The following is a 21,986-nucleotide window of genomic DNA, read 5'->3' as shown; positions in this document are numbered from 1 at the left end:
ATCAGCTGTAAGAAGGAGGAAGATACAGAATAATTAAAAAAATAAAATTGAAATTGTATTTTAGAAGTTCTGTGCTCTAAGGTGTTTACTATCAAGGGAGAGAGTCTCAGCTACCCAGAGAGTCAAGACAAATAAACAGGAAGGCACGATGATTGTCCCATGGCATAAGAAAATACTCAACTTCTCTGCCATCCCAAGGCGGCAGGAAAGTGTGTAAGAGAATTTTCCAACAAAGATTTCCACCAAAATAAAAACTTCAAGACAGACATCAAATTCATACCATTTATCAGGAAATATGCCAGGCACAAGAGAAGACAGCAATTAATAAGCCTATGATCTCAACTCTTAAGTAACTTACAGTCTAGAGAGAGAGGTTAGTGCCACAGACCTGGGGAGTGGTACAGAAAGGGCCCCGAGGAAATACACAGGGGAGGGAGGGGGTAGGGGAGGGGGTCGCAAGCAACCTTCTCAAAAATATGTAAACTGTGTGTTGAAAAGAAATTGGAGTCAGATTAAAGGTAATTAGAGGAAGAGCAATTCGAGAAGCAGAATAAACAGGTGAGGTAGTTTAGTCTCACATTGTTTTCTCCATTCAGTAGCTTCTGCACACTCATGAAACCAAATGAGGTCCTGGAACGTAGATTAAAAAGGCCTGATTCGAATATCAGAATTTAACTACTGAAATCAGAGTGTCCATTCTCAATAATTTCTATGAACCCAACACCCCCTTCAGCAGAGCTCACTTTCCCTCCCACTTCTCTCCAGTGGCTCCTGGTGTTTCCAGGAGTGTCAGGCAGCAGAGTAAATCACTCCTCAGTCGACTCTAAGTGTCCAAAGAGAAATTTTCAATGATCATCCTGAAAGGTCGGGGACCATTTCTCCCCCTCCGCTATTAGTCAGTGGGAAGGCGGGGGATTAGGGGATAAGGAGGTATAAAGAAGTGACCGGTGTGGCTTAAGTCAGTCTTGCGAGTCAGTTAGCTGCTCTTCATTTTCATCATGAGCGTGGCATTGCTCGCTGTGACGGCTGAATCACGGCCAAGCAAACAGCAGTAGTATCAGTTGTTCCTGGCAGCACTGACATGGACAGGATCCTACAAGCCTCTTAATGTGAAAGCAGGGTCTGAGAGAACCTGGAGAGAGGAGGGGACTCCCTGCCATCCCCTTCTGTCCTCAGCTGGGAACTTGTCCCCCTGGACTGAGAAGAATGGCCAACATCCGGTGCGAACTAAGTCCTGGGGTCATCCCCTCTTCTTTAAATCGCAACTGCCCCCTCTCCTCTCTTTAGTCTAAAGCCATCATCCACACTGGCTCGTGTCAAGCGGCAAAGTTCGCTGAAATGCACTTTTCTTAAAATTTTCCAGATCACACTAAAATTATAGATAAGCTAGATCCATTTGCTCTTCTGCTTAAAACCCTCCAATGGTTTCCTGTTGCACTTAGAACAAATTCTCAACTTCCTGCCAAGATCTGGACCTTTCCTATTCTCCCAACCACGACTATGAATATACCCTCACTTCCAGCTTCAAAGTCCTTATTTCTGTTCCGAGAATAAGTCAAGCTTTTCCTGCCTCATGGCCTTTGCAATCCAGAAAGCTTTTACTTCAAATCTTCAATGCCTGGCTCTTCCTCATTATTTAGATCTCAGCACTTGGTGTTATTTCTTAGGTGAACGGATGAAGAAATGAGTAAACTGACTTGAAAGAAAATGTTGGAAGGAAGGAAATGTTTCAAGGAAGGAAAATCCTGGGAAATGCGAGTAGCTCATATGAAGCTGGTCTGTAGAAGAAAACAGCAGAGAATAGCTCTGAGCAGTGAGGGAGGGGATGCCATCTCCTTACAGCCCATCCCAGAGGAAGTTACTTTTCAAGACACAGTATCTGGGTGTTTTCTTAGCAATCTCACTGATCCTCACTGGTCAAAGTCAAAGAGATCCACAAGGGTCATCCTTCTTGACCCTTTAGGGGGTCAGCTCTAATACCAACCTCACCATCCCTGTGTATAAACATCCCTGTGTCCCCGGCAGAGCCAGCCACCCTCCTCCGGGCTGCTACAGCACAGGCATCTGCTTTGCTAGAGCGTTCACCACGCATGTCTGTACGGGCCTCTTTGCAGACCTGACTCTGACACCAAACTGAACCCTCTCAGAAGGCTCACACTTATGCCCTGGAGGGTAGAGTAGAAACTCAGTGGATTTGTGTATGAAAGAATCAAGAGGCATTTAAAATAAATTTTTGTGGTATAGTAAAACCAGACATAGATTTGCAGCCAAAAGACTTGTGTTAACAATCCAATGCACACCACGTGGACACACCCTTACCCATCATGCACCTTTGAATTTGTCCCATAACTTCTTCTCAGGTTAAGAACAAAGTCATTCTATTAAATTCCACAGGTGAGATAATGAACGTGAACATATCTGGAAACTATTCAGTGCTGCAGGATAACCACTTACTACAAAGATGATGCCAAAGTCTTACCATCATTCTCAGCTCTTCTCCTAGACCGAGTTTTTTTCCTGAGCCTCCATTCATTGTTACTTGTGGAGGAAAGTTCTAGCTGTTTTCTCTATAGCTTTGGATGAACAAAACCAGTGCCCAAACCTCCATTAGCAGAAACAACTGAATTTAACTCTTCTAAGGGGTAAATTATTTAATTATGAGAAAAGTAGAATTATGTGTGCGATCCTTCAAGATTAAGGCAAAATGTTTGATAGGCATAAAACTATGTTGCAAGACTCTTATGTTACTCCAGAGTCTTAGAAGGCAAAACAAATAAATGTAGTGTCTGTCTGTGAACCGCTCTGTTCCAGAATAAAACAGCAACATAAACCTGTGTAGTGATGAAAGTGATCGGCCGGATTATATCACTCACATTAATTTGGTACAAATATTAAATTTCTTTAACTGACCAGTCCAACAAACAGTGGACTTTCCCCCGTCCTTCTAGGCACGCCTAAATCAAACACATCCAACCGGTTCTCTCTCCCTCCTTCTTCTCTTTTGGAGAGAACCTAAATCAGGCATCCTAAAACTGCTTTCTAAATTCCCATGCTGACATGAAATATCAGCATTTTAATGCTAACAATACAAAGTCCACGGGCAAAAGGGATAAAAATGAGAAATCACGGGCAAGGGTACAGTGAAACTTTCCTTTCATGCATTGGTGGAAGCAGAAAATTGGTTCAATCATTTGGGAAAGTAGGTTGGCAATATATCAAGAGTCATTACTATGTTCATATTGTGTGAAACAAGAATTTCACCTTTGGGAATATATCCTAAGAAAATGATCCAAAAAGAGCTACAAACACAAAAGTTTTCATTGTAACATTATTTATGATAAAGAAATGAAAGCATCTTAAATATGTAACAGCTGGAAAATATTTAGGCTTACTACAGTACAGCTACACTAGGGATCATTAAGTAACCTTGGAAAATTATTGTGAAAACGACTACATAGCAACGTGAAGAATTAGGTATGATGTGTATCTGAGTGAAAAGACAGGAAAAAACTATGTACCCTACTAAAATTGTGTGAAAGGTGAACATGCGAGAAGAAAATAATGCAAAATCAAAATGGTTGTATTACAGCGGTGAAACTATGGCTAGTATTTTGCTCTTTATAAAACTGTAATAAATTATTTTCATCATTAAAAATTATGCTTTTAAAGAAGAGAATACCAGATGGAATCAAGTTCATTTATAACTGAACAAATTACTACTTTTAAAGAACAGCATTATTAGAATTTCAAATGTGTTTCATAAGCATACTTTTTATATCTGTAACAGCCGTAGAACTTTTCCATTGTGTTAATTCAATGACCTCTCTGAAGCTAGATTTATGTATAAAAATGTAATACATGATAACATAGTTATTAAATGGGAGACTCCATATGGTTAAGCTCCTCTATGTTTGTAAGGGATCTTAACTCATGTAGCTTATAAGGTGTCAGTGTTCTACACATGAGAGAAGCCCACACGCTGGCAGAATCTGGCAGAACTCAATCCAAGAGGGTAGAACTATAAGCTATATTTTAAAATCTACCTCAATAATCAAAATTATGCCAGTTCTTTTTCCCCTCATGAAAAAAATCTCTCCAACTCTTATTTTGAATATTTAAGCAGTATTAAGACAGGGAGAAGGTAACCTCTTAACTGACTACGATGTTAAGGCATTAAAGTTGGTGTTGAGCAATTTTCTTACAACTTCAAGTGTGTTATGTAACTGAAATTATTTCTAGCTCTTGAGAAAAGATCATTGCTTATATTTCTGTCAGCTATTATCTTTATTAAAGATTCAGCTATCTAAAGTAGAAGTATTTCCAAAATGTAGTTTTTTTTTTTTTTTTTTTTTCAGAAAAGAACAAGTAAAAAAAGAATTACAGAGAGATACGGAGGAAAAAGAAACATTCATACCAATAGACCTGTTATTTTGTGGTATACTTCATTCACTCAACATTCAACAAATATTGATCAAACCTAGGAATGCCAGAAGTATAAAGACACAGTAGAAAATAAATAAGTGGGGGAGGGAGGGAATAGCTCAAGTGGCAGAGCTCTAACATGTATAAGGTTCTGGGTTCAATCCCCAGTACCTCTTCTAAGAATGAATGAATGAATGAATAAACCAACCAACCAACCAACCTAATTACCTCCCCACCACCAAAAAAAAAAAAAGTAATAATGTTAGATGATGATAAATGCTATGGGAAACGAAAAAAGTGGAAGATAACAGGAGAGACTCAGAGCACTGGGACGGGGATTGTAATTCAAGTAGAGAAGCCTAGATAGACTTCATTAGGAAGCTGCCACAGAGCGGACGCTGGAAAGCAGTGGACAGTTGACCATGTGGATATCAGGGAAGGAGCATTCTAGGCAAAGAAGACAGCATGGTGCTGTGACTGAAGGCACAGCATGGCCGAAACCACGTGCAAGAAAGAAAATAGTAAGGATGAAATGAGCAAGGTTGAGCGGGAGGTAGGTCAGATCATGGAGAGTTTTGTAGACCATTGTAAGAGCTGTAGCTTTTATTCTGAATTATATAGGAAGTCACTACAGAGTTCTGATTTATCTGAATAGGAATACTCTGGCTGTTGTGCTAAAAATAACCGACAATGTAATTGTAGCTCTGAACAGCTGGTAAGAGGTAGTCAGATTCAAATTCTATGCTTTGAACACAGAACCAATAAGATTTCCTAACAGAATGAATATGCAAGAAAGATAAGACTGAGAGTGATTACTTTTTACCTAGTAATTAGAATAGAATTCCATCAGTTGAAATGGGAAAGCTAGGTAGATCAAGTTCAGGAATTCACTTTGGCCATATTAAGTTGGAGATGTCTTTTAGCTTTCCAAGTGGAGACGGTATGTAAACATGGAAATTTGGGAGTGGTTGGCATAGAGATAGCATGTAAAGCTCATCAGGAGACCAGACGAGTTCAGGAAGGAATGAATATAGAGAAGCTGGCATGACCTGACCCCTGGGTATCCCATTTTAGGAGGCTGAGGAAAGAAGGAAGAACTAGCAAAGGAAACTGAGAAGGAGCTACCAGTAAGGTGAGAAGCAAATGAGGACAGAGTAATACACTAGAAGTCAAGTAAAGAGATGGAACAGAAGAACGGTTAGTGAGAAATAGGAAAGGGAGGACCAAAAACGGTCACAACTCAGCCAACACCAACAAACAGAGACATATCAGCTATAATGAGAGGCATGTAACTCAGAGTCGGGGCTCAGGATGGCTTACTTGCTTGACGAGAAAAAGGATGCTTAAAGTAAGTTTTAAGAGGCTTTCATTATCGTAAAAGTGTTGTTTTTACGTATGTGAAAATATACATTAATGTTTTTCTTCCTGATGCAGGCAGCTCTGGCTATGTAATTTGCACAGCCCTGTGCAAAGTCAAATCGCAGCGTCCCTTGTCCAAATACTAAGAACTTCAAGATGGTGGCAGCAAAGCATTAAATCGAGTACAGGGGTCCTTGCAAGGGCAGAACCCTGTGTGATTGTGATTGCATGGGACACACTTCCAAGAAGCTAGCTGTAGATGCAAAGCATCTGAACAACAAACAGAAGTATTGCTGGTACAGCAGGCTTCCTTAGCTTTTGGTTTCAAAAAAAGCATTTAACTGCTTATTGGAGAATGCAAGCAAGGGGGAAAAATGATACAAACATAAGGAGAATCTGTTAGAATGTAATTTACTTTTCTCCCGATTTGCTTTCGAAGCTAAATCAGCATATGTGGATTCCAAGTTATTATAGTATGACAGCAAAAAAGGGCAGAAGAGTCATTAAATTTGATAGCACTAATAAAACTACATGAAAAAAGGGAAAGAAAACAGGCTTACTTTTCACTGGTATGCGGACGAAATTAAAAAAAAAAATCTCCATAGTACTTTAAAAGTTTTGGTTAAATGTTCCTAAATGAACATTTAATATATAAATTCATTTTGGTTCCACCCTATTGACATAAAAAATGATGCCTGAATCAGAATACTAAGTATGACTGCTAAAATTATGACAGGAATCCTCTAGGTTCTCACAGTAATAAAATAGTATTCTTCTCTACACTTTTAAAACTATGTGCACTCATAAATGTATTCCTTTATCTAGCAAATATATTCAGTGTTCTCTACTCTCAGGCACTGTATTAATGCATTAGGTCCTGAGCTTGTGTTTTCTTTCTCTTTCAGCCTTTCTCTAAATATAATCAAAGAGGGAGGTAAGCAGCATCTCTTGCTCTATCGCATACAGCAACTTTGGAGGATTTTTCCCTCCAGGAAGTTGACAACGTTCTTCAGGTCTCTTTCTAGCTCAAAGGCTACCTACTTGCTCTGTGGAGCCTTTCCAATCTTCCAAGTTCAAATAATCACGATTCAATCTGTCTCTCCCTGGCTGCGTGTTCCTACTCACATTGCAGTGCTTCTGAGATCTAATGTAGCTACTCGTTTTCAAGCCTCCGCTGTTAGGTGCTGAAATCTGTGACAGCAGAAACAGTCCCATGAACTGATGTACGTTCAGCACCTAGCAAAGTATATCGCAAACATCAGGTGCAACTTAGAAGTCTCCTGAATGAATAAATGAACAGTTAGAGAAATGAAACGTTGTCTGGGCCACATATTCAAGGGGTTGAATAACGAGGTGAATTGCATTGCTTGGTTTTACAGACCTCTGCTTGCCTACATCTGCTGTCCACTCTTTAATTTCACCACTGGAGAGTGACCATTATTAGGCTGCCTTGCCTCTCCCTGTAAATTTGGATATTCTATGGCCCTTTGGGGTGAGGTTCCAATTACCCGTATCAGGTTTGGGAGACAAATCGACTGCAGTCAACTGAACGGGGTGCGGCAGGTAGGGGCAGGCTCACTTAGAGAATGACTGCTTTAGGTCTTCCCACAAGCCTTGGCTAACAGACCTTAGGGGGCTATCTGTGCATTTGATAAAAGGAAGTCAACATAGGTGGCAAAGGCTGAAGGGAAACTTGGAAAATACTTTAATCAATTTTAGAAAAGGGCCAATGTTTCACATTAAGTAAACATAGCAAGACCTTGAAATCACATGTTTGCAGGTGGAGTGTCAGATTACTTTAGTAGGGAGAATAAACACACACACACACACACACACACAGGCTAAATTTAATGGTAAGGTGTTGCTATTTAAAAGACAATGTTCAAATTTGTTATTTTAATGAATAAGCTTGCAAGTGTATCTTAGCAATTCAGTTTAAGGCCCCAAAGTCCTGACTCTTATATAATGAGACTTGAATATAGGAATTAAATTGGGTTAAGCAAAGGACAGGGTAGCCCAGAGGGGATGGAAAAGCCTATAAGATATTATACCTGAATCATACAGTTTCAGTTATTCTTGGTGATTTCCTTTTCTAAAGTCAAACATGCATTATATTGTAGATAGGATGTTACAGCGCTGTTAACCATCCTTCCAAAACTTAGTATTTACATTGTTAGGAAAATGAAGTGCAAATTGAATAGCAAAAACTGTATCTGTAATTTTATCCAATCTTAAAGCATCTGACTTAAGTAAATTCGTGACATTATAAATGAACGCTATATACTTTGTAGGTGTTTTCTAAGTAATTGTTGATTGAATGATAATTTCACACTTTTGAAGATGAAGCTGCATATAAGTGACTTCATTTTCCAAAAAACTTTTTAAATGATACTAGAAATTTTTGTCATTAAATGGGAAAATTCAACCCTATCAATTTACTCTAGAAGTCATTAGAAATACCCTGTGTTTTAAAGTTGTAATTTATTTTGACATTTGAGGGGATTAAATTCGTGCCTACATGAGAAAAATAACACAAATGTGTTGCTTACCAAACAGATACCTATAAAGTTTGGAAGGTGATTCCTGTCTAATTTAACAGATTAATGCTAGAATGTAATGGTGAGCTAATTCTGCTGGTCTGTATTAGATAGTAAATATCATATATTAGTATGGTTTTATTTAATTAAAACAGCTCATGTAGCCTAGACAGTTTTAAACAAAACAAAAACAATCAAAGCTATCAAGACAGATTCTCAGCAATTTTGGGAAGTGAGATCAGCCAGTACATTTACCGAGAATTTACTGTGGGCCAGGTTCCATGCCAAACACTTCGCCATCAAGACCCTCTGACTTACAATTATGATTTAACAAGTCTGCCTTTGTGATGTGTTGTTAAAACATTGAACAAAGTATTTACTATTGTTGCTGAAAATCTATCAATGTTCTGAGTCATTGGTTAAAACATCCAAGAAAATACAGGTATTTAATTAAGGGTCCAAAGTATATTGATGGTTCATAACACCAGTTCCTGTGACATTTGCATAACAGAAGGAAAAGACGCCAATCTGTGAGTCACCATTTCACTATGTAAGAGAGAGACTCTGAGCTGAGCCTGTGCTGTGGGGCTTTCTGCTTGCTCACCGCCTAGGATGACTACATTTTCCCAGCAGCATCAACTTTACTAACTACGTTGGTTTTCTGCTTTGTTTCTGTCCATAGAATGTTTGTTACGTTTTGGAGCCCTATTTTGCCATGCTTGGTTTTCTGTTTTTCACATTTTGTCTATGATTGCTAGATGTCTGAGCGGACGAAGTGCCTCAAAGCATGACCTTATGGCATCCTTTTAACTGGCAGTCTCAGAGTCATCACCTAAACATTTAAATGTACAACATCCCTTCTGGACACAGCCACAGGCATAGAGCATTTAGGTACAGAAATGACTAAACTATGTTCCTGAAATAGAGGCTGTGCCTTATTGCCCTTTGACATTCAGCATCAATTTCAACTTATAAGTCATTCCATGAATAGTGGGGGTGGGTTTGGGTGGGGGGGATGGACAAATGGATGGACAGATGATGAAGTGATTGGGACTGACATTATCAAAGAACAGTAATGAAAAGTATCATTAATCCATTAATGCACATATAAAAGACTACAGTACAGAAATATATATGGCACTCAGAAAACTTTGTGAGAATTTATGAATTCCCAAAAACCAACCCTGATGTACCTGAAGTGACTGACCACACTGATCTGAGACACCAGTGTTTCTTACCACCTGCAATGGTGAAAGCAGACTGGACCCAGGATAAAGTCATGAAAACGTAAGATAATGTATATTATTTGTGATCTTTAACTTATAAATTATGAGAACATTCAAATATTGCCTTTAAAGGTAATTAGACTCATGGTTAACCACGTGTAAGTTACCGATCAACCTTTAATAAGTTAACTAAAGGCAGTGCATACATATATGTCTTAGGGGCTTGACCTTTCCATGCTTTCTTTCCTTAAGAACAGGAAATAAATCACCTCCCAGTCTCTAGGCTCATATCTTATATTTAAGATGCTTTTGTTGTTTTAATGGCTTCATCCAACTTTTTGATGAGTCTAAGTCTTTTTAAGGCATCAACAGACTAAAGCAATAAGCATATGTTATGATATCAAAACTTACAGTGCCCAAACATAACGAATCTAAGGAAACATACAAAATGCAGATGTGGAGCGACTAAGATAAAAATATACTATCAAATAGAAGTCCAGGTTTAAAGAATAACTCCAGCAGCTAGTGCTTACTGAGCACTTACTGTTTGTACTCTGCTAAGTGGTTTGTATCTACTGATGGTCAGATACAGGACAGAAGAGACTGGACAATAGGCCCCCAAACCTAGATTACAGGGTTAGTGTGCAGAGGGGGTAGGAACTGAAGGCGAGTCTACCTAAGTCCATATGCTAGGTTCAACTTTGTACAGATAGGCCCAACATAAGGTTCCTTAGAACAGAGGATAACACACCACTATCCAAATGAGAAGAGCCGAAGAAAAGTTTTCAGTGAACTTGACCATGGAAACTGTTGAGGATGTGGGTTAAACAGTCCGATGTCTGCTTATAATTATTTTCTTCAAATTCTCGTATAACTCTGACATCAGATTTTGACATCGCCGGAAGCAACTTTTGAGTCACCCAACCATTTCTAGCATGTAGTGATGCCACATCCACCTAAGGTATTGAGACACAAATTTGTTTTTTTACTTTGTATATAATAATGTCATCGGGAATTTTAATGTAAAACCTAAGTGCTAATTAAGTGTAGCATCAGCACAGGTGGTTTTTAGATGCACCTGGTGGCAGTGCATTTGTCTCGTCCATAACAGAAGGACACGTGATAACACTTTCTAAACTGATCTTTAAAAGACTTGTGTACAATGGCATTTAAGATTTGCATTTATGAGATCATATCTCCTGGAATAATGAACAAATCAGCATGATATTCCTTTGTCTCTTATTTTTTTAAAAAATCCATCTGGTAATCTCTGACATTCTAATTTAGCATGGCGAGATTATGTCAAATTAATTCAACTTCTCTAAATAGTATTGTGTGGTTCAAAATAAAGTAATTTAGACAGCCACCAGTAAAATGAGACAATGAGTTAGAAATCAAATCAAGGTTCCCCATCTTTCTATGGGGGAATTTTAGAGATTAAACTATCTTGCCTAACCTTAGTATCAAGCCACTTAAATGTTGATTTTCATTGTCTTAACTACGTACTTTTAAGTCACAAGGCAAGAGTTCTTTGACAGTAAGAGGGTTTTTTAAACTTTAGTTTCACAATTGAAGAACTAAAATAGCAAGAAGTCAGAAAAAAAAATAGTTTGTTATAATAGAAAAAAAAAAGAGAAGGCTAAATGCTAAATTTAATGCTAAACACAGCTTTTAAAAAATTAGTTTAAAATTATGTTATGTTCTGTTTAAAGCTAACCATAATGTTGTAATGAAAGAGAATTCTACAATTCCTTAAGGAAAAAAGATCGGTAAGAAATGTTCGCTTGAACTGAAAACATGCCTGAATTATAACCAAGGGACCAAAGTCGGGGGGTTAGAGAAACGGCTGTCTAGGCAGACCACCAGAGATCGGGGACAGCAAGGTGTGGCTCACAGCTCAGCGACAGACCTTACTGGCAATGATTTTTCATAGCACAGAGAAGACACAGGAACTGTAAGTTTGAGGAGGACAAACGTAGGCTCTCCCTGTCTGTAGGCTCCACGCAGATAGGTGCTGTGTCTGTTTTCTGTACCAGTGTGTTGCTGGTATCTTAGACACTGCCAGACGCACACTTAGTAAATGATAAGTATTTGCTGGAAGTGAGGGAAGGAGGAAGGAAAACTCAGATATTAAACCACGTACCTCTCATTTTCCTCCACGATTAATAAGGGGATTGGACTAAATTATTTCTGGGGCCCTTTCAGTTCTAGTCACTGATAATTTTAATTAATAAAATTCTAATAGCACATACACATACACAAAATAAAGATTTCCCCTGACCAAAAAAAAAAAAAATCTGAAGGCCAGGGAAAAACATCTCCAAGGACACAGGAAAGAAAAATTCTGCCTGAAAAATAAAGCAGCCACATGTACCCTGAAATGGATTCTGATTTTAAGAAAAGATTAAGGCTAAATTAGAACATTGGCAAGGCGGAGGGTCTATCGCCGACTATCCAATGTCTATAGCTGGAGAAGTTCAGTAAGAAAGGTAAACAATTACGGGTAGGTGTCACATCTTTAAATATTGCCCGAATTGTAGTAACGGATAGTGATTCACCCTCATTGTAAGAACTTATAGCAATTAGAAACACTACTCTTGGCAGTTGGGAAAGAAGGTTACTTTTGACAGAATTGGACTGTATTTGGAGATAGGATTTTTAAAGAGGTAATTAAGTTAAAATGAAGTCATTCCTTAGGGTGGGTGTCCTTATAAGAGAAGACACTTTGAGCAGTTTTAAGACACAAATACCTACAGAGAACACACCATGTGAAGACACAGGGAGAAGACCGCCATCTACAAGTCAAGGAGAGAGGCCTCAGAAGAAACCAACCCTACTGGCATCTTGATTTCCAACTTCTAGCCTTCAGAGCTATAAGAAAATGAACTTCTGTTGTTTAAACCACCTATATGTGGGTTTTCCTCTGGTGGACCTAGCAAACTAATACACATCTCTACAAACTTGACTCTAAAATCTATTCCATAATTTATTTCTCCTAATTAATTCTCAAAGTTAAATGTGAAGCTTTCATCGAAACATTAATAATACAAAACATTAAGAAAGCCTATAGTTTTGGATCACTGATAAATTGGAAGGCAGACTATGACAGACCATAAAAAATACATTCTAGAATCTAGAATCAACATGAACTGCTACCAAGGACTATTTCCAGTGAGAATATAACAATGAGATAACACATACTCAGAAACTCCATCTGGGCTATTCATATACACCGTCTAGTACACAACTCAGAAAGTTAAAGAAACACAGACTGTTAAATGGAAACTCTTCACTTAATCATAAGAAAAACCCCTCAGCAGTAGTCTGGATCATGCACAATGTGCTAAGTGATGGCAACTGTGATAAAGAAGTGACAGTAGCCTGAGAAAATTCTAGAACCAGGCACCAAGAATTCTAGAAAGAAGGGGTAATCTGTATCCCCCTTACACTATTCCTCTCCCTTATCCCTAACCAAGCAGATTTTGAGTAGTTTTAAGACTGGAAGGATTAAAGGAACATGAAAACATCATCTTTACATCAGAATCCCAGATTGTATCTTCATTACCCTTCCTTCTTTAGTCATCATTTTGACATCTGGCTCTTTCCTGGTGGTGGGGATTTTATTACCCACGTAGACGACCCTCCCACTACCCCAACCTCTCAGCAACTCGACCTGCTCTCCTCTAAGGCCTTGCTCTCTACTCAACTTGCACAGCTCATTTTCACAAGAAGACACTGGATACTGCCATAAACAGTAAATGCACCCCTCCATAAATTCCATTTTAGCATTCCATTGCTGCCCACCACCTGCTTTCGTTATAGAACATGCCCCCACAGTTCCACGATTTGAACATGCCCCCACAGCCCCACAGAAGAACTGACTTCCAACATCATTTTACTATCCCTCATCTCTCCCATAGCCTCACATCTTTCCTTAGGCAGCTTCAATCCCTTATGCAATTGTTATACAACTCTCCTGTACTTCTACAACTCTCCTGCCCCTCTCTTCCTCCACCACATTTGCTTGCCCTGATGCAACTCTCCAATGAACTCCTCACCTTCACTGGAGCAACTAAACATGGATGGCAGAAAACATTCACAGTGGCTGTTCTTCACACCCACTTTCTACCAGTCTACCTTCAACCATACCCATATAATCCACATTTCTTCCTGTTAAAAAGGATGAGCTATTTGCCCTCCTACCTAACACAAACGTTCCACTTGTGCACTGGGGTGGGTCCTACCCCATCACTGTTCTTACGTCGTACCCTCTCTTCTCTATCACTGACCCTCCCCGCTTTACACCATCATTCCCATCAGCGTAGAAACATGTTGCATTATTCTTCATCTTTATAAAACCAATAATTGATCCCACATTCTCTCTCCAGCTACTTCTCATTTCTTTGCTTCCTTCATTGTAAAAATCCTTGACAGAGTTCTCTATGCTTCTTCTGATCACATGCTTTCTTGAATCTACTCTAATCAGGTTTCCAACTTCACCATGCCACTGAGGTCACTCTTGTCAGGGTCAGCAAGACCATCATTAGATGGTCAGTTTTCTGTGCTCATCTTATTCTGCCTCACAGCAATATCTGACCCTTGTGACTACATCTTCCTTCACGAAACACTTTCTTCTTTGGTATCCTCGACTCTGTCCTCTCTTGGTTCTTCTGCCCTCTGGCTCTGCCTTCTCAGTCTCCTCACCTACCCAGCCTCTGAAGGCAGAGTGAGTCGGGGCTCACACCTTGGAATTCCTGACTCCCTAGACCATCTCATCCAATCCCATGGCTATTATATATGCTGATAATTTTGACCTAGCCCTGACCTTTCCCTCAACATCAGACAGGTATAGCAAACTGCCTAATAACCATCTTAAGCTTAAAATACCAGAAAACAAACTCTTAAATCTCCTCCCCAGTCTGCTCACCCAGCAGTTTTCCACGTCTCTCTGAATGATACTTCCATTCTTCCATTTGCTTTGTGCAAAAACCTTTGACTTCTACTATGACTCCCTTCTTCCCCTCATAGCCCACATAGCTAGTCCATAAGCAAATCCTGCTGTTATTTCCCAATATATTCAGGAACCAATTACTTCTTACTATCCTCACTGTGGTAACCTTGCCCAAGTCATTACTATCCCCCAGCCTGGATCACTGAAATACGTTCCTGACAGAACTTCTCTACATTGTATTCTTCATAATTTAACCAATAATGACTATGTAAGTCAGATCACAGCACTATAATTATCCAACCTTTCCATGGCTTCCCATCTTACTCAGAGCAAAAGCCAAAGCCCTTACAGAGGTCTTTCAAGGACCTTTGTAATCTGAACCCTTCCCATTCATCCCTGAACTTCAACTTTTACCTTTCTATTTGGATAAACTGCTTCAACCATACTAGTGTCCATGCTAGTCCCCAGATACATCCAGAATATTGCAGCCTCTCTGGCCCATGTCTTTCTGTTTCCCTTTGCCTAAGATTTCTATCCCCGATGGCCAGCATTACTTGTTGCCACACTTACTTCAGGTCTCTGTTAGAGTCATCCAACTTGTGGCTCTTCCCTAACCTTCTCCACATAGAACAGCACCCCTGCTGCCTATACTGTCCCATTCCTCTCTCTCTCTCCTTGACCTTGCTTTCCTTTTTTTCATGCCACTTACTATCATGGGACATATGATATATATTTACTGCTTATTGGTCTAGTGTCTGTACCACTACTCAGAACCAGGCAAGAACTTCGTTAGGTTCATTTGTTGATTCACTAGTGCCTAGAATAGTCCATGGTGCATATTCCACACTCAAATACTTGCTGAATGAATGAGCTGCTATTATCATCAGCATCATTATCAATGATATCTTTATCATCTAAATGCCTGAGTCCAAAAGGTTGAAGCAGAGCAACTGCACCCTAAGACAGAGTGAAACACAACCTAAAATGGGGCAACCTCAGGGAGGGGAGGGGTTAGAACATGGCAGCACACAGTAGAAATGCTGACGCGCACTCTACTTGTTACGGCCAGAAGTAGGAAATCATTTCACAGCTCAGGATTTCAGTTTTCATCAAAATGGTAGCACACGGTCACAAGCACATTTTATTCCTTAACAAAGCACTTCTGTTAGAAGAGCTTTGTATTATTCTATCTCGTCACTACTACCTGAATCCTCAGAAAGGGAAAGCTAAAAAAAGGGAGGAGAAATGTGACTTTCTTAACTCAGTAATTTTAAATCTTTTATCATTTTTTTTGCACATTATATATACCAAGAATATCTCCCCCCACTTTTTTTTTTAATCTTAGAGCTATTCCTCTATTCAAATAGAAAGAGAAAATTTACCCAAATGGTAACTTGAATAACCTGGTCACAAGACTTCAAAATGAAGTAAATTTCAGGGTCTTATCATTTTGAATTGAAGCAACTTATCACATAGACGACACCTTCCTTTAGACACAGCATGTGTTACTGTCTGCTGGTTTTTAAATGGGAATTGAATTCTAACATCACATTAAAATATACAGATTTAGAGTAAGAACTTGCATTGCAGGTGAAGAATAAAAAAGTATAACAAAACAAGCTTATGTGTGATATATGAGAAAATGGGTATGAAAAGATATTAAATAAATGAATGGAAAGTTTATGAGGCAAAGAATTAAAATAATACAAGGGTATAAGAATTAACATTCAGTATATCTACTTTTCAGAGTGAGAGTACAAATTTGCATAGAGACAGAGATTTGAACAGAATAAAAATATAACAAACAAATGGCCTAAGTTCAGACCAAAAAAACTATATGACGGTTAAAAACAATGGTCTTCATTCACTTTAAGACTTAAATGTATTCTATTTTCTTACTAATACAAGTCATTTTTCTCACTTTCACTTAACAAAAACAAGATAGTTTGTAATTCTTTATGACTCTAATAACTTCTGAATTTAAGGTTAACTTACAATAAAAGTTTTTTCCAATATAATATATTAACATTTTAAAATCTATTAGAAATAGATTAATTTCATGATCAGCTAAAAGCAATATTATGCTTTATATACCTGCAATGCTTTAAAAAGCTTTAGTTAAATATAAAGAGAAAATTTAATTTGAAACAAATGGGAGGAATGCATGCAATTTAAATAACATGCCTAAATACTGAGAATTAAAAGCAGAGGGAAAGAAAAAACTGTCATAATCGATTCCACTCACATATGTATTTTATTTCAAGTATTCACGTCACCAAAATCAAAATGAATAAAGAAAAGGCATCCACCATCTGCGGTCAACTTACTTTACAATGATCGTGTTGGAGCTGTAAGGCTGGGACGTCCCCTCCAATAGGCATTTGTTTTTTAAGCTCTTCATCTTTCATATTCAGCCATTTGATCAGTTCTTCTAAAGATGTCAGCAACCTGTTCCACTTCTCAGCACTGGCCTCCAAATGGGCCCTGTTGAGAGATAACGCTGACCACATTTAGACATTTGAAATGCATCCAATTTTTTTTTTTTTACCTTCCGTTAGTCTAATAATCTTGTATGTCCAACTAATGTTCACGTCTAAGAAAGAGGCTAACACTTGGTTAAAAAGATACATATTTCCTGTAAGAGACAATTCTTCTGAATAAGCTAGAATATTCCAAGGATATGTTGGTAATATCTGTTAACAGTAAAAACATATACCTCCACACCACAAAGGTATCAATATGAGGCTTTCAAGAGGAATGTCCACAGTATGATGTAAAATTAAGCAAGTTTTAGCAGTTTATGCATAGTAATATATACATTCAAATGTAATTTTGTTTCTCATTTCATCACTATAGACGAAAAGAGGGAAAGAGAGAAGAAAGAAATTATCTGTGTGTAAAATGTTTTGAAAGATACATACCATATGTGGTTACTACTGAGAATACAATAAACAATTTTAATGTGCTTTTGTAGTAATTGAGTATTTGCAACAGGCTCATATTATTTTTCTTTCTAAAAAAGCCAACTTTTTAGGAAAAAAATTACTGATGTCTTGATTTCTCTTGCACTCAAATAAATTACTGAAAGCAGACCAACACTTACCTCAAAAAAGTTGAAAACCTATAAAGCATTGCTCAGCTAGAACACTATTTGGGTTATAGCTGACTGATGTCCAGTGACAAATGTCCATTGTGAATAGGAAACAACTGGGCAAAAATCACTGAATGCAGTACTTTATACTTTGATTCAAAGATGAGGTCTGTGTTTTCAATAATAATTTCTGATTTTAGCACAGAAAAGTACCTTCAGATTCTTAAATTATGAACTTCATGATCAGGGAATGACGTTTAGGAAATACATTTTTTTTTTTATGTGATGAAGGCTTCAATAACAGTAAAAGCCTTTGAGAATAGAAGTGTAAATAAGGGATAAATTGGGAGTTCAAGATTTGCAGATACTGACTGGTATATATAAAATAAATAGACAAGCTTATACTGTACAGCACAGGGAACTGTATTCAGTATCTTGTAGTAGCTTACAGCGAAAAAGAATATGAAAACGAGTATATGTATATCCATGTATGACTGAAGTGTACACCAGAAATTGACACAATAGTGTAAACTGACTATACTTCAATGAAAAAAAAAAGAGTGGGGAAAAAAAATGTAAATAGAAGACACATATGCTAGTGGTTCCCGTTAGAGCTTTGGAGAAAGCACACTTATCCAGCCTCAAGCCCACACCACGTGAATTGGATCTGAAAAGATGGATCAGTTGGCAACAACTCCAGAGACTTAAGGAATCAGTGTTTCCATCTTGCATCACCCCAGTGGACAGACCATGAGTGTAGACCCACATGCTAAACTGGATGAAATGGAATTTTCTTAATTGTCCATGACCTTTCAGAATGAGAAGGGCAAGGCTGGTGGAGACAGACATAAGCCTGTTACACAACAGCTTCCAAAGATTAAAGATTTATGATAGCAAAAGATGACTCATTTGGGGCAACCCCAGGTATAAGAGACCTCTGTTGAGCGTGTTTCACATCCTCTCATACAACTTTCACCTTAACTTTGGCGTACGATCCCCACTTCCACAAAACTGCTCCTTTATTGAGTGATATGAAACAAATCAGCCAAGCACAGCCACCGCTGTCTCTCAGACCCATCAGTAATTTGGACATCTGATCTACTTGAGCCTCTGTCTCAAAGCTAACAGCTCTGCTATAATTAATTCAAACCAATATTCCCCCATTTCTCACATTAGGTGGTACCCCCAGCAGTAGATATTCAACAATATCATAAGTCTTTATTTACAGTTCATAATATTTTTAGAAGAACCACTATATATCTCTGATCTCTAGTTCATCTCTATTCATAAAATAATGACCATGGTCTATCAGCCAATATTCTTGGCTTTAAAAAAAAAAAAAAAAAAAAAGAAAGTTCTGCATCTCTCTAAAACACCATGAACCTCCACTCAGTCACATACAGAAGGCCAACTATCCTGCAGTCTATTCACAGTTCCATTGTCAGTTGACTGATATAAAACAAACTATTCAAACTTTAAAATTCTATTTCTTATTTTAAAAGGTAGGTATAAAAACTTAAAAATTTATAAATACAGAAATAACTATCTTGTAATTCTTTGAGAATTGTATGATTAAAAATTTTATTGTATTCTCCTGCATTTGCAATCTTTTCTGTTCATTTTACAAGTGCTATGACTGGCCTCACTTTGCAAACTTGTGCTTTAACGAGATCCCGATTCTGTTTGAGGGCCAGCTTTTCTGTGTTCATATTGATTAATTTTAGACCAATACGTAATTACTTATCCTTGATAAACAATAATTTTACTTGGCACAGAACAGAACTGAATAATTTCAATTGTATTAACTAAAAATTATTCCTTGCCAATTACAAACTATTTTGCCCTAAGCATATTTGACTGAGTTGTTACAATTTCTTTCCAGTATTTTAAAATCCAAAAACAAAAAAGAAAAGAAAATGACAGCTAGAAATCAGAAGTCCTTAGTCAATTAAGAAGTGCTTAAGTGCCTTTGTGTGCAAAACACCTATGCACACATCCTGACCTCTAATTTTAGATTATTTGATCCTGCATCTTCAATGTCTATAGTTTAATACTTTAATCAATAATTAAACCAGACATTACATTCCTTTGAAATCCAGTTACAAACTCATTGTACTCAATGTACTGAGGACCATGCAAATGACTTTAAATGCAATTAACTTTTTGACTGCACAGAAATAATGAAATCGCTCACTGAAATCTGTGACACCCAGCACCTGAAGAACTATTTCTAAGGGTGAAACAAAATACTTTTTAAAAGAGAAATACTGAAGTGACTTTGAAATTAAAAAGATAACATTGATCTATGTGCTTCTCTTCATCTTTCTTTTTCCATAGTAAAAAGCAAGCTGATCTGGCAGAATCTTTGCCTGGAAAAATCTGTTCTGGTTATTCTCCAATAGATTATAAATATGTGTTTAGTGGATTACTACCATATGCCCAAATAAATGCATGCTTCCGTAGTAGCCTTCAGTGTCCTAGCTCCAATTTAACTCTTTCATCTTTCAAGATGAAAGCCTTTTCTTGGGCAGTGGGTTGAATGCTTTGCAAAAAGAAACCTTACATTTGTGTTCGGTGTGGTTGTACTTTTTCAGTTTTACTTTAAACATTCTGAAGTTTACACTCCCCTTAATCCAGTCCCCAAGACTACAGACAACCTAGTCATCAATCATGTTTTCAGAATCTTCACGTAAAACATTTCTTTATCTAACACACAGCTGTCGGCACTCACATTTTGGATAATTGACTTACTATCCTCTCACCTATTTCAGTTCCTTCTCTGGGTACCTAACATGTGCAAAGCAGAAGTTACTTTCATTGACTGCATTATCAGCCTGGGGTGATGTCTGCTACAGAAAATGCTTTACACAAGTTACTTCTTTTTAGGCTGAGTCATCCATTTTACAATTCTCTAAACATTCTAAAGTAACCAGTTACTTAAAAAAATAAAATATGAAAACCTGTTAGATAGTAAACACCCATAAAAATGGCACCTCATCATTTAAATGTAATAGAAAAAGAACTACGGAGAAAACTATGTATTAATATCTGTTTTAAATCACCAAAGGCTTCTTCCTTTCAATGTTTCTTCCAGAAAGTTTTTTATTCCGGCTCCCAATGTACAGATACAAAAAAAAAGGGGGGGGGGGAGCAAACAGTGTAAGGAGGGGGCATTTATTGAAATAAAACATAGTTTGTCACTTTTTCAATATAAACAAATATTAATGGAACACTCACTCTGATATCAGGCACTACACTGTTTCAGAAATAGAAGGTTCTAGGTTCAAGTAAGGAGAAAGACAAGGAAACCCAATATACTCTGAGATAAGAAATCTCACAACTCTGTGGGGTAACTACAGCTCAGAGAAGGAACAAACGTGCTCAGGAAGCCAGGGTGAAAACTTGGAATCCACACTAAATCCTAAACTCTTCCCACTACATTGCTTTCACCATGGGCAGCATTTAAGAGAACAGACAGCTATATTTGTAGACAAGTAAAGATTACATTTGGAAAGTGGTAGGTCTGCCAAAGAATTTGATGACTCAGATTAAGAGGAGCAAAGATATACTATCCCCTATTGTGTAAGGAATGCACAGAATTAAATATCCACTTTGGCATTCTTACTATAAATAAACTTCTTTTTAGTTTATGATAAAACCCATAGATTATAAATTGAGTTACAATGAAAGAAAATACCTTTATTAGTACAAGAATAACCAGTAACATTAAAAGGGGATTATTCCTGCTCCCAGACAAGGGTATTAAGACTGACTAGGAGGAAAACAAAGTGGAGTCCTCAGAATTCAGTCTGTTCTGAAAAGCACACCAAAGCTGTGCTTCCAGTAGTATAGCCACCGGCAACATGTGGCTATTTCAATTTAAATTTTAAGTTCACTAAAATAAGTAAAATATCACATTCAAGTCATCAGTTGCACTAGTCGTAGTTCAACTGTTCAACATGCTACTTATGGTCAGTGGCCAATATACTGAACAGTGCAGATATAGAACATTTCCATCATTGCAGAAAGTTCTATCAAAAAGCACTGAGCTGGGGGGGGAAGGAGACCCACAAAATCTTCCTCTAAGAGACTGGAGAAAAGAAAATTTTAGTAGTTTTACATATGGTTAGCAAAATCAACTAACTCAGGTTAAAAGAGGTATCAATGACATTGTAAAAGTGTGATAGCATTAGATGTAATGATGATGTTAAACATTAATCTTCTCTAAGGGCCTTTTAAAAGGTGCTCTGAATCTTTAAGAGGCTCGTAAAAGAAAGAGAAGATAGAATTTTATCTTTGAACTCTGTTTTCATTAGATTTGACAAGTTCACTGGCCTTTGAAACTATATGGTAATAAGAATCTATATTAAACATTATTAAGCTGATAAGTGGATATTTAA

The 21,986-nt window shown here is 37.7% G+C and overlaps 1 protein-coding gene across 15 annotated transcripts in view; it reads right to left on the bottom strand.

The window, feature by feature from the left end:
- Positions 1–21,986, bottom strand: part of UTRN (utrophin) — a 456,315-nt gene that overhangs the window by 119,641 nt on the left and 314,688 nt on the right. For all 15 annotated transcript variants that reach the window (XM_032485082.1, XM_032485084.1, XM_032485083.1 and 12 more), the window contains one exon: positions 16,823–16,979. In XM_032485082.1, the coding sequence (XP_032340973.1) occupies positions 16,823–16,979 (157 nt within the window). The remainder of the gene's footprint in view (positions 1–16,822; positions 16,980–21,986) is intronic.

The sequence above is a fragment of the Camelus ferus genome, chromosome 8, assembly GCF_009834535.1.
Source record: "Camelus ferus isolate YT-003-E chromosome 8, BCGSAC_Cfer_1.0, whole genome shotgun sequence".
NCBI classification, from domain to species: domain Eukaryota; kingdom Metazoa; phylum Chordata; class Mammalia; order Artiodactyla; family Camelidae; genus Camelus; species Camelus ferus.
Note: the sequence above shows the minus strand (reverse complement) of the source record. Positions and strands in the feature narration are given on the sequence as shown.